Source organism: Oculina patagonica, chromosome 2 (assembly GCF_052425735.1).
Source record: "Oculina patagonica isolate OP01 chromosome 2, crgOcupat, whole genome shotgun sequence".
In the NCBI taxonomy this organism is placed as follows: domain Eukaryota; kingdom Metazoa; phylum Cnidaria; class Anthozoa; order Scleractinia; family Oculinidae; genus Oculina; species Oculina patagonica.
The window spans coordinates 23,228,818-23,245,239 of record NC_135759.1 but is presented as its reverse complement, the minus strand read 5'-3'; the positions used below and the strand labels follow the sequence as shown (position 1 = coordinate 23,245,239).

At 38.1% G+C, this 16,422-nt stretch overlaps 1 protein-coding gene across 1 annotated transcript; it reads left to right on the top strand.

Moving 5' to 3' along the window:
• The first annotated feature begins 5,174 nt into the window (after nucleotides 1-5,174).
• Nucleotides 5,175-15,653, top strand: LOC144643639 (polycomb group RING finger protein 3-like). The gene is made up of 9 exons (XM_078502957.1): nucleotides 5,175-6,464; nucleotides 7,570-7,666; nucleotides 8,713-8,768; nucleotides 11,231-11,332; nucleotides 11,923-12,028; nucleotides 13,207-13,231; nucleotides 13,623-13,721; nucleotides 14,539-14,619; nucleotides 15,096-15,653. The coding sequence occupies exons 1-9, from the start codon at nucleotides 6,359-6,361 to the stop codon at nucleotides 15,141-15,143; spliced, it is 720 nt and encodes a 239-aa protein (XP_078359083.1). The 5' UTR covers nucleotides 5,175-6,358; the 3' UTR covers nucleotides 15,144-15,653.
• Nucleotides 15,654-16,422: the final 769 nt, after the last annotated feature.

Here is a 16,422-nt window from a genome sequence, read left to right as displayed (position 1 = left end):
GAGAATGCGTTTAGACTTATTCAGTGAACTAGGAGCCAGCATCTATTACTTTAACTTAAAAGTAAATTGTTTTTGTTATTTTTAATTTTCGCAACCATTTGAGCGAATTTTTGTGGTCGATTAGTTAAGATAAGACTAAAGTTCTTGTGGCCGGTGATAAATTATAAATGAAACGACCGCAATTTAGAAAAGTGGGCCCTAAGGGAAAATGTCGAATGTGGCTCAGTTTAAGTTCTCTCTTTAGGCCTGTTACTGAGCGAGGAAAGTTGTTTGTATTCGGCGTGAAAGCGTGCAAACAGTCTATCTTTTCGTTTAATCAGCTGCACCCTATTACTCAGGGAAACATTTCTAGTTTCTCATAACAGATACAACTTGTCATCTCTGGTCTGTGAACGACAAATACCTGTGACAGGTGTTGTCAGATAAAAAGAAAGATTGATTTATGTCCTTAACGCAAAATGATATTTGTGATCTGTGATTATCATTTTATTACACGGGCCAGTTACAAACCCCTGAACTACATAATCTCAGTTCAGAACATGTTTTTTTAGGTCACCTTAATCACAACTTATTCAAGACGGTTTTATTTCTCTCTCTAGGCCATAAATCATAAAGCCTGCGTGCGATGTCCTCGTAAAGTTGCGCCTACCAATTTCAGGGGACTTCAACCATTTTCTTCCGGTTTTCTGTCGCTCACGTCTAGAGGCAAACAAACCAAAGGCAACCACAGCAAACCGTTTTTTCTCAATGCGGCTCGCACAGGACACTACCCGAGACATAAACCGTCGCAAGTTTTGCAGCCAGCTTTCATTTCATTTCAAAGTCGCGATCTTCTTTTTTACAGAGCTCCCCATCTTAATTTCTCTCCGAAACCGAGTCAACCGACTGCTGAAGTGTGTGTAGCAGACATGTAACTTTATATATTTTTGCATAAGCCACAGACTGAAGAAAACTGTCATGCGATATAGTTCGATCAGTGATGGATTAGTCGCTGAAATTTCGTGCCATTTACTTACGCCGTATAAATCAGTAAAATGAAACTAAAACCTCCAGTGTGCTTAGCAGAGCTCCATCCCGTGACTAAATTGAAAAGGTGCGTGTCAAGTCTGGGTATCTATAAAACAAACAAACAATCTAAAAAAAAACGATCTTTTATCTGATGTATAGGCACCGTCTAATGAGTTCTTGCATCTCCAAATTGTTCATCTTAGTGAATATAAAATACTGTCCACATCTTGAGATTACTACGTTAAAACTAAAATCTTATTTTACGTTGGTTTGTCTCAACTAGGCACTACCAAGGAACCATCTTAACTAACTTTTTAGCTTCGTACGGAGCACCTCACTTTTTGTCACCTTTTGTTTGTTTGTCTAGATTTTCATTTCGTCACTTTAGGCGTATGACTCACGACTTATTTTCTGCGGCCAAAATTTTAAAGTTGTTATATTGCCATTCTTGTCTTAAAGAGAAAATGCTAAAAACGACTATCCTACTGGAAGGCAGTTGTAAAGAAGTACTCTGGCTGTTGTTGAGTTGGAGGAAACAAATTGAACGAGAATCCAGGCACAGGCATGCAAAAATTAAAGTGGTAATGAAAATATTTCACATCTGTTCCCTAATTGGCCCATTGTTTTCAAATAAACAAAATTTTAAAACATTATTCTAAAAATGCAAGCCTTATCAATATTGGCCTTTTAGCTAGGATCAACAACTCCCGCTAAAAAAAATTAAGACAGTGCCTCGAGGTCACAGTGTTTCCGGTCTATACTGATTAACCAAATGATGAGCTAATTTCACTGCCTGTTGCAAAGACCTCTTTGATTCGACCGCGACCCACACAGAGAAGCAGTATGTCACAAAACGGACGGTTATATTGGTCAGCAAATATTTAAGGGACTGTACGGCTGAGTTAAGTTTACTTTAATAAGTTTTGACAAATACCAGCTTTAAACAGCTATGGACAAAAATATAACTTTATTTCAACCAAATGGGTCTCCTGGGCGTTATAATTTAAAGTTACAAACAAACGAGATTCACTTTGAAAACTGTTCAGCCAAAAAAATTTTTAAAGAAAAAAAAACATTTCGCAATCCGTTTCAATCCTAGTCACTTTTGGCCATCCGTACCTTCTTTTGTATTTGCGGTGTTATTAAAATGTCCCTTCATTGGTTTTAGCGGTTTCTTTTTATATTTTACCGAATTTGGCCATTTCAAATGCCTAAATTTGACTTAAATCCATGCCACAGTTTCTTTAAGCCCTGTACAACAGCAAAAAGAGTGTTGGTGTTCACGTGGATCGCAAGGTTGGAAAACATAACTTTTACTGAAGCCGTCACTAATCAGAATATAAAAAGAAAAAATCTCTGAAATACTTATCACTGTTATCAAAGGTCATCATCGCAAATAGCCTGCCGTGGGACTCTGGCATAAGCTTCGTCTCACATCTTTGTCATCTTTGACAAATTTGGCCAGCTAGTGAAATGATTCAAACAAAACAATGAAGAGATCGAATAGCGCAAAAACAAATTCTTGCCCTTGAGAAATTATTTCGGTGCCTGAGAGAGCAATAAGAAAACTAATTGCAATGTTTCTCTTATGTTAAGATCAAGACAGATTAGCAGCCATAATGCAATATTCTAATCTCTTGAGTTTTAATAAGTCAAGACTACGACAATTCACTGAAAGAGGTCACGCATCTTTTGATAAAACTGGCTGGACTTGCGTGCGATAACAATTCAAGCTAATTTATGACATTATAAGAAACTCCACCTCAAACACGCCAAAGTAAATCAGCTAAGTATGCTTTATTTATTCCGTTTCTTGGCTGATTCAAAAAGCAAATACTTTTTCAACTGTGTTTGCCGAAGTCTAAACAAACACAATACGAAAAGTGACAAGTGTATTTTTCAACTGCGTGGGTTTTCGGCGTCTCGAAGCCCACGCATAATTTTGATGCGTCGGTCGGCCCACTGGACCGAGTAATTAAACACCAACAGATTTCGCATATGAAGGACAACTGTCTTTCATGTTAATTCATGGATTATCGAAGACGTCAAATGCACCAGACTTTTTGTCTAGTTCGACACGTGGAACATTCACATAAGAAAGCCCTGCAATGTGTGTAATAAGTTGCCAATGTACATAGTATAGAGGCCGTAGACACAAGGTCAACATTGGCAAAAATTCCGCTTCAATTCTGTTATTAGGTGTGTTTAAAAGACGCAGAATGTCAAAGGCGATTGGAACTCAAAGTGCTCATTTGGGAACCCTGTTTAAAGGGGAGAGGGTAGATATGAGGTAAAAAGGCTTCTGGTGTCTGTTCGAGAAGTCATCATATGCTTGCACGGCTCTTGCACTGAGCGCATTTTAAAAATTAGCTTCGCCAAGAATGAGAATGAGAAATGAATGAATGAAATGAATGAGAATGATTTATCGGCAAACCGAAAAAGTGACGAAAAAGTCGGTGCTGTATGGCTTTGAACTTGATACCGATTAAAATCAGCCGCTAATTCTGGCTATTGGGTGGGAGATGTCCTTCTGAAGTTTTAATGTTGGCACCAGTAGCTAGAACAAGCTTGAAGTTCAGATCTCGGTTTATACGCCATGCCAGAATACCAACAGGTACACTGAGAGAGTTTCAGTTGTAATTAGGCTGTCACTAGTCATCGTTTGTGAAAGTAAATGAAGAAGCGTTCTCAAGTTTATTTACTTTCACTTTATCCAAGTTGCCATTTCACTTTACATTTATCCACATTTAGTCATCATTTCGCTGTTCTCTTTTATACGTGTGTAGGTCGATCAAAACGCAACTGATTTGTACTGTTTAGAAGTCAGTTCTACATGTATATTTGCAACCCAGTTACAAAGAGATCTCTTTATGGTCAAATATAACAAGCACCTGCTTAATTTTGTCTAGTGACCTGTTTTGTCGTAGGTAGCCTTCTCGTTTGGGGGCTTAGCTGAAAACACGATCTTGTCTGATCCACTATAGAAAGCCTGCATACTCATGCGACTTAGGGCTAAATCTATTTGTTTAGAACTCATTAAAGGAAATTATAGATCAACCACATGTGGTGATGAAATTAAGATCTGAAAACAGTGACTTAAACACTGATAGAGGACCGCGACTGGTATAAAACTGTATCCATAAAATTCTAATTTTAGGTGAACGCTTTTGTGATTTCCGCTTCTAGACCATTGTTATTTTTACTTAATATTTGAAACAATATCACATTGTCACGCTTGCAAATAAGACAGACAGATCCTTATTATGCAATGCAAGAAAGAAGGGAAATTTGAAAATAGTACAGTTTAGTTGAAGCTTTTCAAAACTATAAAATAAAATTCTACATTTTCATAAGGCCACGTCTACTGACCTAGAAATCTGTTTTAAGTTTCTTTTAGATATGATTAAATTTATATCGTCATTTGTCACTCTTTTCAATGTCATATTTGGCAATGCTATCTAGTATCTAAACGACGGGCAATATATAACTTGCGTCCATCTTGTTAGTATTAGTAGAGTATTTGTGGCACTGTACAATCGATTGTCCTGGATAAGGAAAAAAACTTCCAGTGGATCAAATTAATAGAATGCCAAGTCATAATGCACATGTAGTGATCCGTGTTTAAAAGTTCTTGAAAATCGTTTTTAGTACTGATTTTGTGGTTACTGCATTCATAAGTGACCATTAGTACCCACATTTCATGTCAACTTGAAGGGAAAAGTGCACTTGAATTTGAAAAGTAGCAACATACATGCTAACATACTGTCACTAATCTCTCACGAATTTAATTGATGCATCGGAGCCAACTTGTAAATATAATTCTCTTACAGATGTTAATAACCTGCCGACTGTCAAACAGTTCTGAGAAGATGGCGTTATGTTTACTAAAGTATATTAGTTTCGACAGTTCGATGTAAAAACGCTTCGCAACATTACACACTTCTTCGTTATTGAGTGAAGGGCTTAGGATAACTGAATCACTCGAAAAAACGGAAACGCGTTAGTTTTAAAGTGTTTCAATCTCTCTACAACTTTTTTATAATTGCTCTTCAAAAGGTCAGCTGGTAACATAGGAAGAAAAAGTTCTGGTCTAAATCTCAAGATCCAAAATTGGGGTTGCTATTTTAAGGTATAAAGTATTTAAATATAGCAAGAAATAGACACATTTGCAGGGTACTTGTTGACCGGAAGATATTTAATTCTGCCCCCTTCATTCATTTTGCATTCCACAGTCGCCGAAGATAAGATCACGACCAGCCTACATCGTTCAGAATAGACAAACAGATTCGTTCGGCCTTACCTTACGATTCAGAGCTTAAGTATTTGCTCTAAGTAATCCACAAAGCTTTTCATTCCGTGCTTGTATGTTTGGACTCGAGAGATTAACTTAGTTTGCCGAGCAGTTTCTTGTTAAGCGGCAGTTTACACATGCATTTTGTTCTGTCGTGTTACGATCCTTTCAACCTCTGTGATATTTGATGCATGCCATTTGTGGTTTATTTTGACAGGCCATCTATCCTCTATTTCCGGTACCTAGGAACATTCTCTTGTACTTCATAAAAAACACTCTATCCAAATGGCATCTCAACGAGAAACGTGGTAAATAGACCTATTCACAAACGTCTTTTTAAACGTTCAACCACCGGTAGAAACGCTATTCACAATCGGCAGTACTAAAGATATTATCATTGTTTGTCTTCTATTGAAAACTGGTTCATTATTGAGAGGCCTTGGATTCTTGCCTTACAGATAAGAGACCACAAGCCTCTCTCAGCTTCCTTCGTTCTCTTTACACAAGAAACGAAAGCTGATTCCGACAGGAAGAGTCAAGGAAATTACCGATCGTGTCAATTTGCGCGGCTGTCTTGTCCTTCCGCGCTCAAATGAAATGAACGTGGTAAAAGTCGCTTTTCGCTTCAAGTGATCAACGTGAAGAGAAGGTCCCTTGAGACTAGCCTGCTCTCTTTGTTCGGGAATATTGTTGATGATCGGATAATTTTTATGTTGACCGCCCACCGCTCACAACAAATCTGCCCTGAGGCTCTTTGCTCTGTTTGTACGTGTGGTCTGATTGATCCAGGCGAAACTCTTGTGTCGAAAGCAACGCACGTTCGTCGACTCTCTGGCCTTTGTTTGGAGGCTCAGCCGAAGAGGTTTTGAAGAATCTTGACTGAAGTCGAAGTGTTGACAGAAATTCGCCACATCACTCTTCATTATCACTATTATCTCGCCGAAATTGAGCATAGAGCGTACGAGCTGCTGGGCATCGTACGTGGTTTCGCATAACCGGCCGAGTCGTTACCACTACGGGATTTACGAAGCCCAAGGTGTACCACATCTAGTACCGATTATGTACCAAACAGTGAAGCTAAGAGAACTTAATCCTTTCATAACTTGCGGCATATGCAGTGGGTATCTAATCGACGCTACAACCATCACGGAGTGTCTTCACACGTGTAAGTATATTACTTTCCAAGTTTGTTATTTTCCTATTCATTCCCCGAGGTCAAATAGAACTCTGCCTCTTGGGTTTTTTGTTTATTCCATCTTAAACTGTTTTAACTTCAATTGGACACCAAGATTTTTTGAGAATCAAGGTGGATATACCTTGAGGTTGAAGTAGATTGGTCGTGAAGCGTGGCAAAGCTTGTAAACTCATGTTTAGCGTTTAAATGCTTTTGATCTCTACACAAAAGCCTTTGAAGTTAATATGTCCACCTTTAAATTTACACAGAATAAGTTCGCTTCGCGACTGACCGGCGAAATGGTAGCTGCTCTATACGACAGCGATCCAACAGAGACAAGCTCGCTTATCACAGTCTCTCATTTCTCAACGGCTGCGTCGGAAAATTTATACAGGGACTATTATTTCACTTTTCATCGTTTGCACAGTGAATTTGGCATTTCTCTTATTTAATTTACTGTATTATCGTGGCGGCGTTTGTAAACCTTCTTGCTCGTGCCAACAATTTCTCACGTCCTTGACTGGCTAGCATCCAGCGGTACCGAATCGACTGTACCCGTGCCTGATTCAACGCACGACGGCGTTTATGACTGTCTAAAATCTTCCTGCTCAAATGACGTGAATTGTGCGCCAGCCGGTATGTTGGCTTCGGAACAGATGCTTGGAGGCATTCAATTTGTGTGTTTGGGGGGGCAAGTGATATAAATTTAAAGCCTCGTTCATATCATTTTAATGCCAAGGATATGTCGCCCAGCGAGGCGTTGGCAAGGCTATAAGATGCCGTCTTCAGAATTTAATCAATTGCAAGTCATGCTATACAGTAGACCTTCCGTGAAGGTACAATAGCTGTCTAAAAGCTTCATCTTGTATGCTCAGGATGCGGTAAGATAAACAACAGCTCTTTATTTAAATCGTGTTTACAGCGACCACTTTGACGAGGGACTTTTAAAGATGTGCCCTTGGAACGACACAGAGTAGCTTATATGTCTTTACCGCAAATGACCGATATTAGTTTTAAGTCCATCTGTAGCATCGTGTAGTTGTTTGTGTTTTGGCGATGTCGTGTTTATTGTCTTATGTTTTGCTTTCGTTAACAGTTTGTAGAAGCTGCATCGTGAAGCATTTACAAGAAGACAACTTTTGCCCAACGTGCAAAATTGTAATCCATCATAGTTACCCTATGAACTACATCAGGTAAGGGGGATAATGGCTTGAGAAAAAGATTGTAAAAAATAAAACTCTTATCGTGATTCTACAGATGTGGTGTAATGAATCCATTAAAAATAACATGCAACATTCGGTGGAAACAAAAAATATAACTTGCTTGAGATCATCTGGTTTCACTCGCGCTGTGGAAACGAGATGATCTTTTCTCCGTACATCCGTCATAATTTCCCGAAAACTGATCAATTCGGGTTGATGGGTCGTACATATAAAACCTCGATCAAGACTATTTCTTAGTCAATTAAATTTCGTGATCTAGGCGTTTTTCTATTCGATAATTGCAAATGAATTTTAAAGTAATTTGGTATGGAAATTGACTCTGATGGCCTTAATGAAATTGGCATCTTGCGCCAAGTTTACTCCATTATGGCTCGTCACAGATATTTTCAGCTTTGTGTTTGGTCGATCACGTTTCCAACTTTTATTAGATTATTTCTTAACCCCCCTGCACATCAGTATTATGTGTTTAGAAAAATACTTTGCAACCATTATACATTGAGTGTCACGCTTGAGTTGGCCACTCTGCGTCCACTGATAAAGAGTCAGTTTAAATTTGCTCAAGTTTACTCATATGACAAATTGAACATCTTGTTGCCTGCTTGAATTCGGATGTTTTGCATTTCAGAGTAGAATCTTTTATTTGTCTATGTCGTTAATTTCGTATATCTTATTAAATCGGCTTGAACACGCCGCGGACAAAACAAATTGTGGTGCTGAAATATATTAGCCTTAACTTTTCTATTTACCATGAAATTTATAGTTATCTCTTGAATGTTCTAGCTCGTATTTAGTCATATTGAAGCCAACAGAAAATAGTAGTATGAAATATTAAAAGCTTTCTCACAAACAAAAGAGCATATAAATTGAATTTTTAATTTGTGAATTGCTAAAGTAACTGGGTTGCAATATTCTCAGTTAATGAGAATTTTGTGTTTTCTACATGTCAGGTTCTTGTAAGAGCTCTGTCTTTCATTTTGCTGCCGTTAGCTAAAAAATTACTTGATATTTTCTTACAGCCCTGATCGCACTATGCAGGAAATTGTGTACAAGCTTGTGCCCGACCTTCAAGAGAGTAAGTGTTTATATACGCTGTTCTGACGGCATATTTGTGTAGTTGATGACAGAGTAGAGAGAAAATGCACGGATAAAATTGAAAACACTCCTAAGGCAAAACAGGCTACAGGTTTCAGATTCTTGAAAAGTCTGAAATCGGGTTCACATGCATTAAAGACACCCTACTGCCAAAGATGTTTGATATTGCACATGTACAGAAAAGGGAGCTTCTTGAAACATCTCAAAGGAAATGGAGATTAATGGTAGTTCCGTTGATAGCAAATATCTTTTAGTTTTCTATCATCATATTTGCTGAACTTCAAATAAACCTACTTTAACTAGAAATTAGAAACACTTGAACACTTCGATCTAAATGGAGATGATTTGTTTTCGACTAACTCCATGCTCTACGACACATAATTCGGAGGCATTTCACAGCAATTACAGCAAGCTACAGCACGAAACTCTATTCTAGCAATGTTTTCGTAACCGTACTCCCAAACAACTTGGGCCCAATTTTATCCAAATTCCCTGAATTGGTTTACACCATAAGAGAAAACGCCAGCTTTAAGTGATTTGTAAAACTCAAGTATCTTCAGTTCTAGAATTTACTTTCTATGTGAAAGGTAAATATTTAGATTTATTGCCCGGGGCAAAAGCCCTTATCAAACTGCTGCCTATTATAGATGAAAGATTATTTCGGGCTGACAATAATTGTATAGGACAAGTACGTCAAAATTTCTCAAAGAATGCCTGTTCCTGCGTCGCTTAAAAACAAGTAACCACAACATCAAAGTATGATTGATGACCAAACTTAAATTGTTTTCAAAAAAGCAATAAAGCCTTTTCATGTGTTTGTGGTTTTCGGCTCTTTACTAGGGGGTTTTCCGTTTTTCCAGACGTTCCATAATTTCATTTACACGTGTACTTGAAGTGATGATGTGATAATTCTGATGCAAAACAGTCCTTCAACGAATTTGTATAATTACGTAATTTCCAAATCTAAACTAACTTGGTTGCATTTAACACTCTTTACCCAGCTAGGTGTGAAAATTTTACGTCTGAATTCATGGATCGCTCGGTATGGAACTTGTTCCTAGCGAGTGATTAACTAGAATTTGTTTTAGGGATAATCCTTGCGATTTAGATTTTAATCTACGGATACTTAAGTTACCATAACAACAACAAAATGCACGTTCAAATTTCCCTTCAAAAATAGAATAATGACTAATAATAACAAAAACTTGAAAGCAATTTCTTTTTTCAGCGACCAAAAATCAAATCTAACATGATCAAAATGATCGTAAAGTACCGGTCAGTGCGTTTAAAAGATCTACACGGAATGAAATAGGTTTATATTGAGAAAAAGACTTGTATTTTCATCTTATTTATTTCTCAGCTCTTTAGAAGGCCTTTATTTATAGCGGCACTTGGGCGCGACAAATTCCAGCTATGTTGCGATGCCCCTTAGCTTCGATCAGTTTTAAAGAACGTCGAAGAAGTCAGGGAACAGTTGCTATAAATCTTCTGCTGCAATTTTTCACAATGAACAAATATTGACTTAGTGTGGCCATCAACCATCAATTGTCATGGATTTAAAAAACCTACCCTTGCTGATAAAGACTAGCATCAGAGCCGGCCAGGAGCCCATTCAGACCCTAGAAACGTAAAATATTTTGTTATCTTCCTACTCTCTTTGAAATACACTACGCGAACTTTTGGAGCAAATACTGGCAATCTCTGAAACACTGAATTTTTGGTTTCTTTACCTCGACCTTAACCGTCCCTAAGCCTTAGACCTAGAAGCGACTAACGCCATGGAGTTTGATAAAAACTCATAGTTAGTTTATCTGCTTTTACAATTTTCCCTAAGGTGTCTGTTAAGGTGAGGTACTTTCTCATTACACTGAATAGTATGAGTGCAAACTTATTGAGTGCTTCTACATGGTTTTGTGGGAAAAGAAAAGGGTTGATCCGTTTAACCTCCGATGGATTTTAGCTGTTACAGCTCTTTATATAAAGAATCTACAACCTACATTAGAATTGAAAATGTTTCGTTTTTTCCCTTTCCTCTGTTAAACCCCTGTTCCTTTTTCTGGTTCAATGTTGTTACCTCCCCTCGCCAGAATTGACACTGAAATGGCTTTATGCTTCCGTCTCTCAACGTTAACATTGGAAGTGGCGAAGGGTAACCGAACCGCCATGGCAGTTAATCCTTTGCTTTGACGGGGATTTTACATCAGTGTTTTTTTAGACACATATCGGCGTTTTCAAAAAATACTAAATGGCTTTGTAATTGTGTTAACTTCGAATTCAGATGTGATGCTTTAAGTTCTTTTGGCTTTCAACAGCAATTCTATATTAGCTTTATAGAAGATTTTATTGCTACATGCACTTTAACTAAAGCGAACGTTTAAAACCACTTAAACTGGATTCTTATAGTTTTGCTGACTCGTATTTTGCATTTTTTTTCCATGTAAGGAGAGCTTCAACGTCAGAAGGAATTTGAAGTAGCCATGTTTATGTACCGCACAGGGGAACAACAGAACGCTTACAACGCCATGAATTCGATAAAAACACATGGTTAGTTTGCCTGCTTTAATGGTTTATCTGTTTTTATTTTCCTTAGGTAAGGTATTTCCCATTGAACAACAGGAGTGGAAACTTCTTTTACGTTCTTATTGATTGTGTTTAAACGTACGTAGATTACAATACCAGTGGAAAATACACCGATAATGTAAACGAGTTGTGAGAAATGATTCTTGTTTGCCACCTCACTGGATTTCAGTGATTACAGTTCTAGTTATGTAGAAGCTACAACCTTTATCAAAACTGGAACTGTTGTTTTCAGAAAAATTCGTTCTTTTTTCCTCCTCTCTGCTAAACTATCCTCTCCTTTCCCTGGTTCAATGCTTGTAAACTGTCTATAGATCCCTATAGTATTGAATTTGAAATGGGCGCATATTGCTGACCCTCTACGTTGCAAGCGGCGAAGAGCAGCCAAAACGAAAAAGTTTTCATTATCCCAATGTATTGCAGTTGAAGTGAGTTTCCAATGTACCGCAGTTGAAGTGAGTTTCCATTGCTTTGACGAGGATTTTACATAAGTGTTTCTTTAGACACATATCAGAGAGTTCAATAAATACTTAATGACTGTTATTATATTTTAAAAGCTGACAATCCGTCTCCCTCGTCATCATGTACATCAAACGAGAAGGAGGAAGATCAAGATTATCATCGCGGGGATGAACAAGTCGCCATATGTATGGAATGCTACAGGTACAAATGTGTTTTGTAACATTCATACTGTGAATTTGGAGATAATAATAATAAAATAATATAATAAAATAATATTTTAAGAGAAGGCCTCCAATCACCTAGCGGGTGGTTTTCAGGAGGGTCCTCTGAGAAACTAAATGTTAAACATTAAAATACATTAAAATCTAAAATACAATAAAAAGACAAAACCTATGTTGTATGCTAACTAAGATTAAAAACTAGGACAAGAATTTAAATACTACTAACTAAGGTTAAAAATGGGAAATAAAAAAGTATTAAAATCTAAAAGGAAGTACAAATGTCACAGATCTAAAATATAAAATAACTACCTACTGTCCTAAAAAAAAAAACTAATTACAAATAGATAACGTCGAATTCAAGACAGTTTTGTTCGAAAGGCCTTTGTTGGTGGGGTTACTTTTTCCAAATCGAACAATATGAACCATGAGAGCGCAAAACAAGCTCTGTGATTGTCAGATGAACTTAAAAAGTCTCTGAACATGATGTATCAATATGAAAAGTATAGCAAACTCTACTGAAGGGCTTTTGAGGTCCAAGATTTGAGGCTGGGTATTATTTTCTGTTAGGGGAGGGGATGGGAGAGGCTTATCTTTGGAATTTACATTCGACCATTTCGTACTTCGAGACTGAAGGGACTACATGAACAAGTTAAATTCCTTATTTATCCTTCAGCTTCAATGTGATTTCTTGGTTTTAACGCCCTTATAGCCTCAAAGATGAACTAGAACTTAATCATCGAAAATAGCCTGTTGTACTTTTAGAGTAATTATCATAACTTTTGAACTCGATCGTTGCATTGGCTTGCTTTTTCTCTTCACTGCAATAGTCCTGATTTGGCTCTTGTTGAAGCTGAGGATACAGTTTCTGGCTAAGCGCACGCGAGTGAAATCCAGCCGGTCGATTCAATTTTAATTCAATAAAACAAACAAGTAATTCCAGACAGGTCAAGTTTTGTCGCGGTTGGTTGACAACCGCCTCTTGCCTCTATCTTTCCGTCTTGAATTGTCCCAGTTATGCGCGTATATGACCGGTGTGCCATGTCGGGACTTGTGCTTGCGAGCAAAGCGCGTGTTCTAAATACTGAGTATTGATGTGGCTAAACAAAACGCGATAACTTTCTCAGAAATAATATCTGATTTCTCTGTTTTTCTTTACAGGGCAAATGGAAAATATTCACTTAAGGTATCTTAGTTCCATTCTTATTTATATCAAAAATGTCCCGAGTTTATTTAATTAATAATAACAGCGACAATGCAGACCGAGGTCTGAGTTGGGACGAGTCAATTGCGCGCAGATTACGAGCACGTAGTATTTCAACCTCGCCTAGTCAACCTTACCATCGATGCCAAAACTGATCCTGCGCACATTGACTCATCAGAGCGGTCTCGCCTTTTTAGCGAAAACAAAGGAATTAGAAAAAGGAACGAGGCCAGAGATAGTTAAAGAGCTCGCTGTGGTCGTTTGCTTTCCCTAAAAGGGTCAGCTCTTCAGCACAAATATGACTGGCGATACGTATCTATCTTGTTTTATAGTTCATACTTATTTTCAAACGCTTTTCCCCTTGTTTCTGCAGCCTTTAACTCGAAAATATCTACGGTTATCTTCACAAGCGACTGTGTTGCATCTTAAAAAGTTTCTTGCTAAGAAGCTCAGTCTAGAAGACCACAAGGATGTAAGTGATACTACCATTTCTCCTAGAATCAGTTGATTGTGATATTTTTACTACAACAACAGAATGTAGTAAGGCGAGGGTGAAAATTTCATCATTGCATGTTGAGCACTCAATCAGAAACAACAATTTAAAATTTTGTTGTTGTCATGCTTGCGCGAAGTGAGGTTTTTAGTTTTGTTGGTAAATCTTGAGAAGGCATAGTCTGGGAAGTAAAGTATTGTTAACTTGTTACCAAAGATTTACGCAGAAAAATATTTCGGCTAATCTTAGCGGGTTTTAAACCTTGTGGCAATGGCGACTGTACTATCTTATTCACAGGGTTTCGCTGAATTTATTGTCCAACTCCGGCCACTTAGTACGTAGATAACAAACTGCGCGCGAAACGAGTTACAGTACAAACATCTTGCGGCATCCTAGGCTAATTTAAAGGCTAATTTTTCTGTAGTCCTCTTATTCTTGTTGACCCCGCGAGAGCGGCAAACCCGGTTCAAAATCAGGATTTGGGGGAAGAAAAACGTTAGTTTATCTCTTATACTGAGACATATTAATGTGAAGTGCTGCACAGTTTCACTCGTCATTTGCACTTTGACTCGACCAACGGGCTCGCCAAAATACTACAAGTTAGTAAAAAAATAAAGTGATACTACTCACTAAAAAAAATAAGATATAGTTATTTTTATGAGCCCGACGCCGGTGAATAAAGAATGCGCCGACAAAATTCTTGTATCCGCTGTCGCCGCCTTTATACGAACTGTTCCCTCTTTAATCCGTTTATTTCACGGAACGCAAGTATTAACCGCAGTTGGTTCATTTCCAGGTGGATATTCTTTGCAATGATGAAATTCTTGGCAAGGATCACACGCTTAAGTTTATCTGTGTCACACGATGGAGATTTAAGGTAAATGATATAACATGAAACATAGCAAGTACATGGGCCCTGGTGACAAGGCTTTGTTTCGGGCAAAGCGTCTCAACGCGAGGAAACTAGGGAAAGGCCCTCTTACCAGACTCCTCGCGGCTCGAGTTAACTTTGATAAAAGGTGCAAGCTTGACATAGGAGGATACAAATGAAGTACTTGCTTTTTCCTTTCCTAAAATATTAGCTCTGTGATTGGCTGGTTTAGTCATAATACGCACATTTTTTTCCCCTGTTGGTAGGATACTACATCGTCCTCTTAATAACGCTTTTATCTTACGCAGTCAAACGATTATTGTATAAGCATAAGCTGGCAGTCTTTATGTTACTACTGCATGTATGTAAAGTGACAATGAAATATTCATTTACTGTTAACAGCCTAAAAGAGGATGACTTAGCCCTTAAAAAATAAAAATAAAACGTATATAGTGATTTGTTTTTCCTTGTTTTCTTTGAAGGGTTGTCCGCTGTTACTTCATTACAGACCAAGTCTCAAGTTATTTTAGCTAGACTCGCTCGATACCCAGGAGCTAAGAGAAAGCACCACGCCTCTCTACCTAGTACCTACAGGCCAAGGCCCGGTCTGCTACCAGCTGTAAACTATGCTCTGAAGAAAACATTACCCAAACGAGCACAACAACAAGAGCCACCACCCACAAGAGGCTGGCAAAGCTGTATTCCCTCCATCAGAAAATCACAGCGCAAATACAAAATGAATTAATTTCTTCTTTCGACTCAATACGAAAATTTAAAGTTCGGTTTTATTATTACTGGAGTTTTCCAGCGAGGACAATGTTAAAAATTTTGATCCTGTATAATTACGCATCATATTCAATGTTACCCACGCGTTGATAATTACGTTGTGTGTAAAAGCGCTGCTAGTTGCGTTCAAGTCGACTGTGTTTATTAACAGGAATAATTGTTTTTATAAAGATGGAAGTAAATATTTATTGTACAGTGCATGCAATATGCGTCGTCAGTCGTGAATAAATGACATATTTCAAGAGTTTAGGCAATATTTTGTAGTTTAGTACCTACCTGTGTTTCAATCTGTGAGCCTCGTCACCAGACGTCTTGAAAACGAGGCTGGGTTGCCCTGTGGTTTCCCAAGTAGTCCTCAGTTTAGAGAATGAAAACGTGGGGATTTTTCCAGACTGAAATACAAATCCTGCTCGTGGACTGCCCGTGCTTGCGTTGTCATTATATATTCCCTTTGCCGTTCTTATCTAACCGTGTTACGCAAAAGTTGTATTTAACTGACCTGGGTTCAGTGCTCACAGGAAATGCAAACCAGCACTATGGGCAATCTGACGACGGAAAATCGGCGCTCGTGATTAATCCTGCAATTTCCAGGTGGTTCGCACCCCCCCCCCCCCCCCCTCACCTGGGTTGGGGTGTACTCCCTATAAGCTCTATAGATATATTTTGATGTGAAATAGGGTCAGGGCTGAAACTAGCAAGAGGCAAGACGAGGTACTTGCCTCGTCTAGTTTTAACCCAAATTAAAAGAAAATACATTCAGATGGGGGAATAATCCCCAACTGATCTTGATTGATGTTTTTTGAAGAAATACCTCATGTAAAATGCTAAAAATAGTGTCTTAGAGCTTCTAGATTTAAAAATTTTCTTTCCAGACTTCGCTAACGGATTATGAAGTGCGATTTTATAAAGTTGATAGTTTAAAGCCCTACCCAAATGTTTACGCAAACAGATGCGAGGTCCCACATCAATACACAGAAGGACCACCATTGCCTGCAGAAAAGCCGCAGGGTATTCATGACGCGG

What these genes read in the sequence shown, in the direction of transcription:
- LOC144643639 (XM_078502957.1), top strand. Translation starts at nt 6,359, where the DNA reads ATGTACCAAACAGTGAAGCTAAGAGAACTTAATCCTTTCATAACTTGC. An exon ending in TGTGCCCGACCTTCAAGAGA is followed by an intron (nt 8,769 to 11,230) that starts GTAAGTGTTTAT and finishes TTTCCATGTAAG; the next exon opens with GAGAGCTTCAACGTCAGAAG. An exon ending in ATGGAAAATATTCACTTAAG is followed by an intron (nt 13,232 to 13,622) that starts GTATCTTAGTTC and finishes TTGTTTCTGCAG; the next exon opens with CCTTTAACTCGAAAATATCT.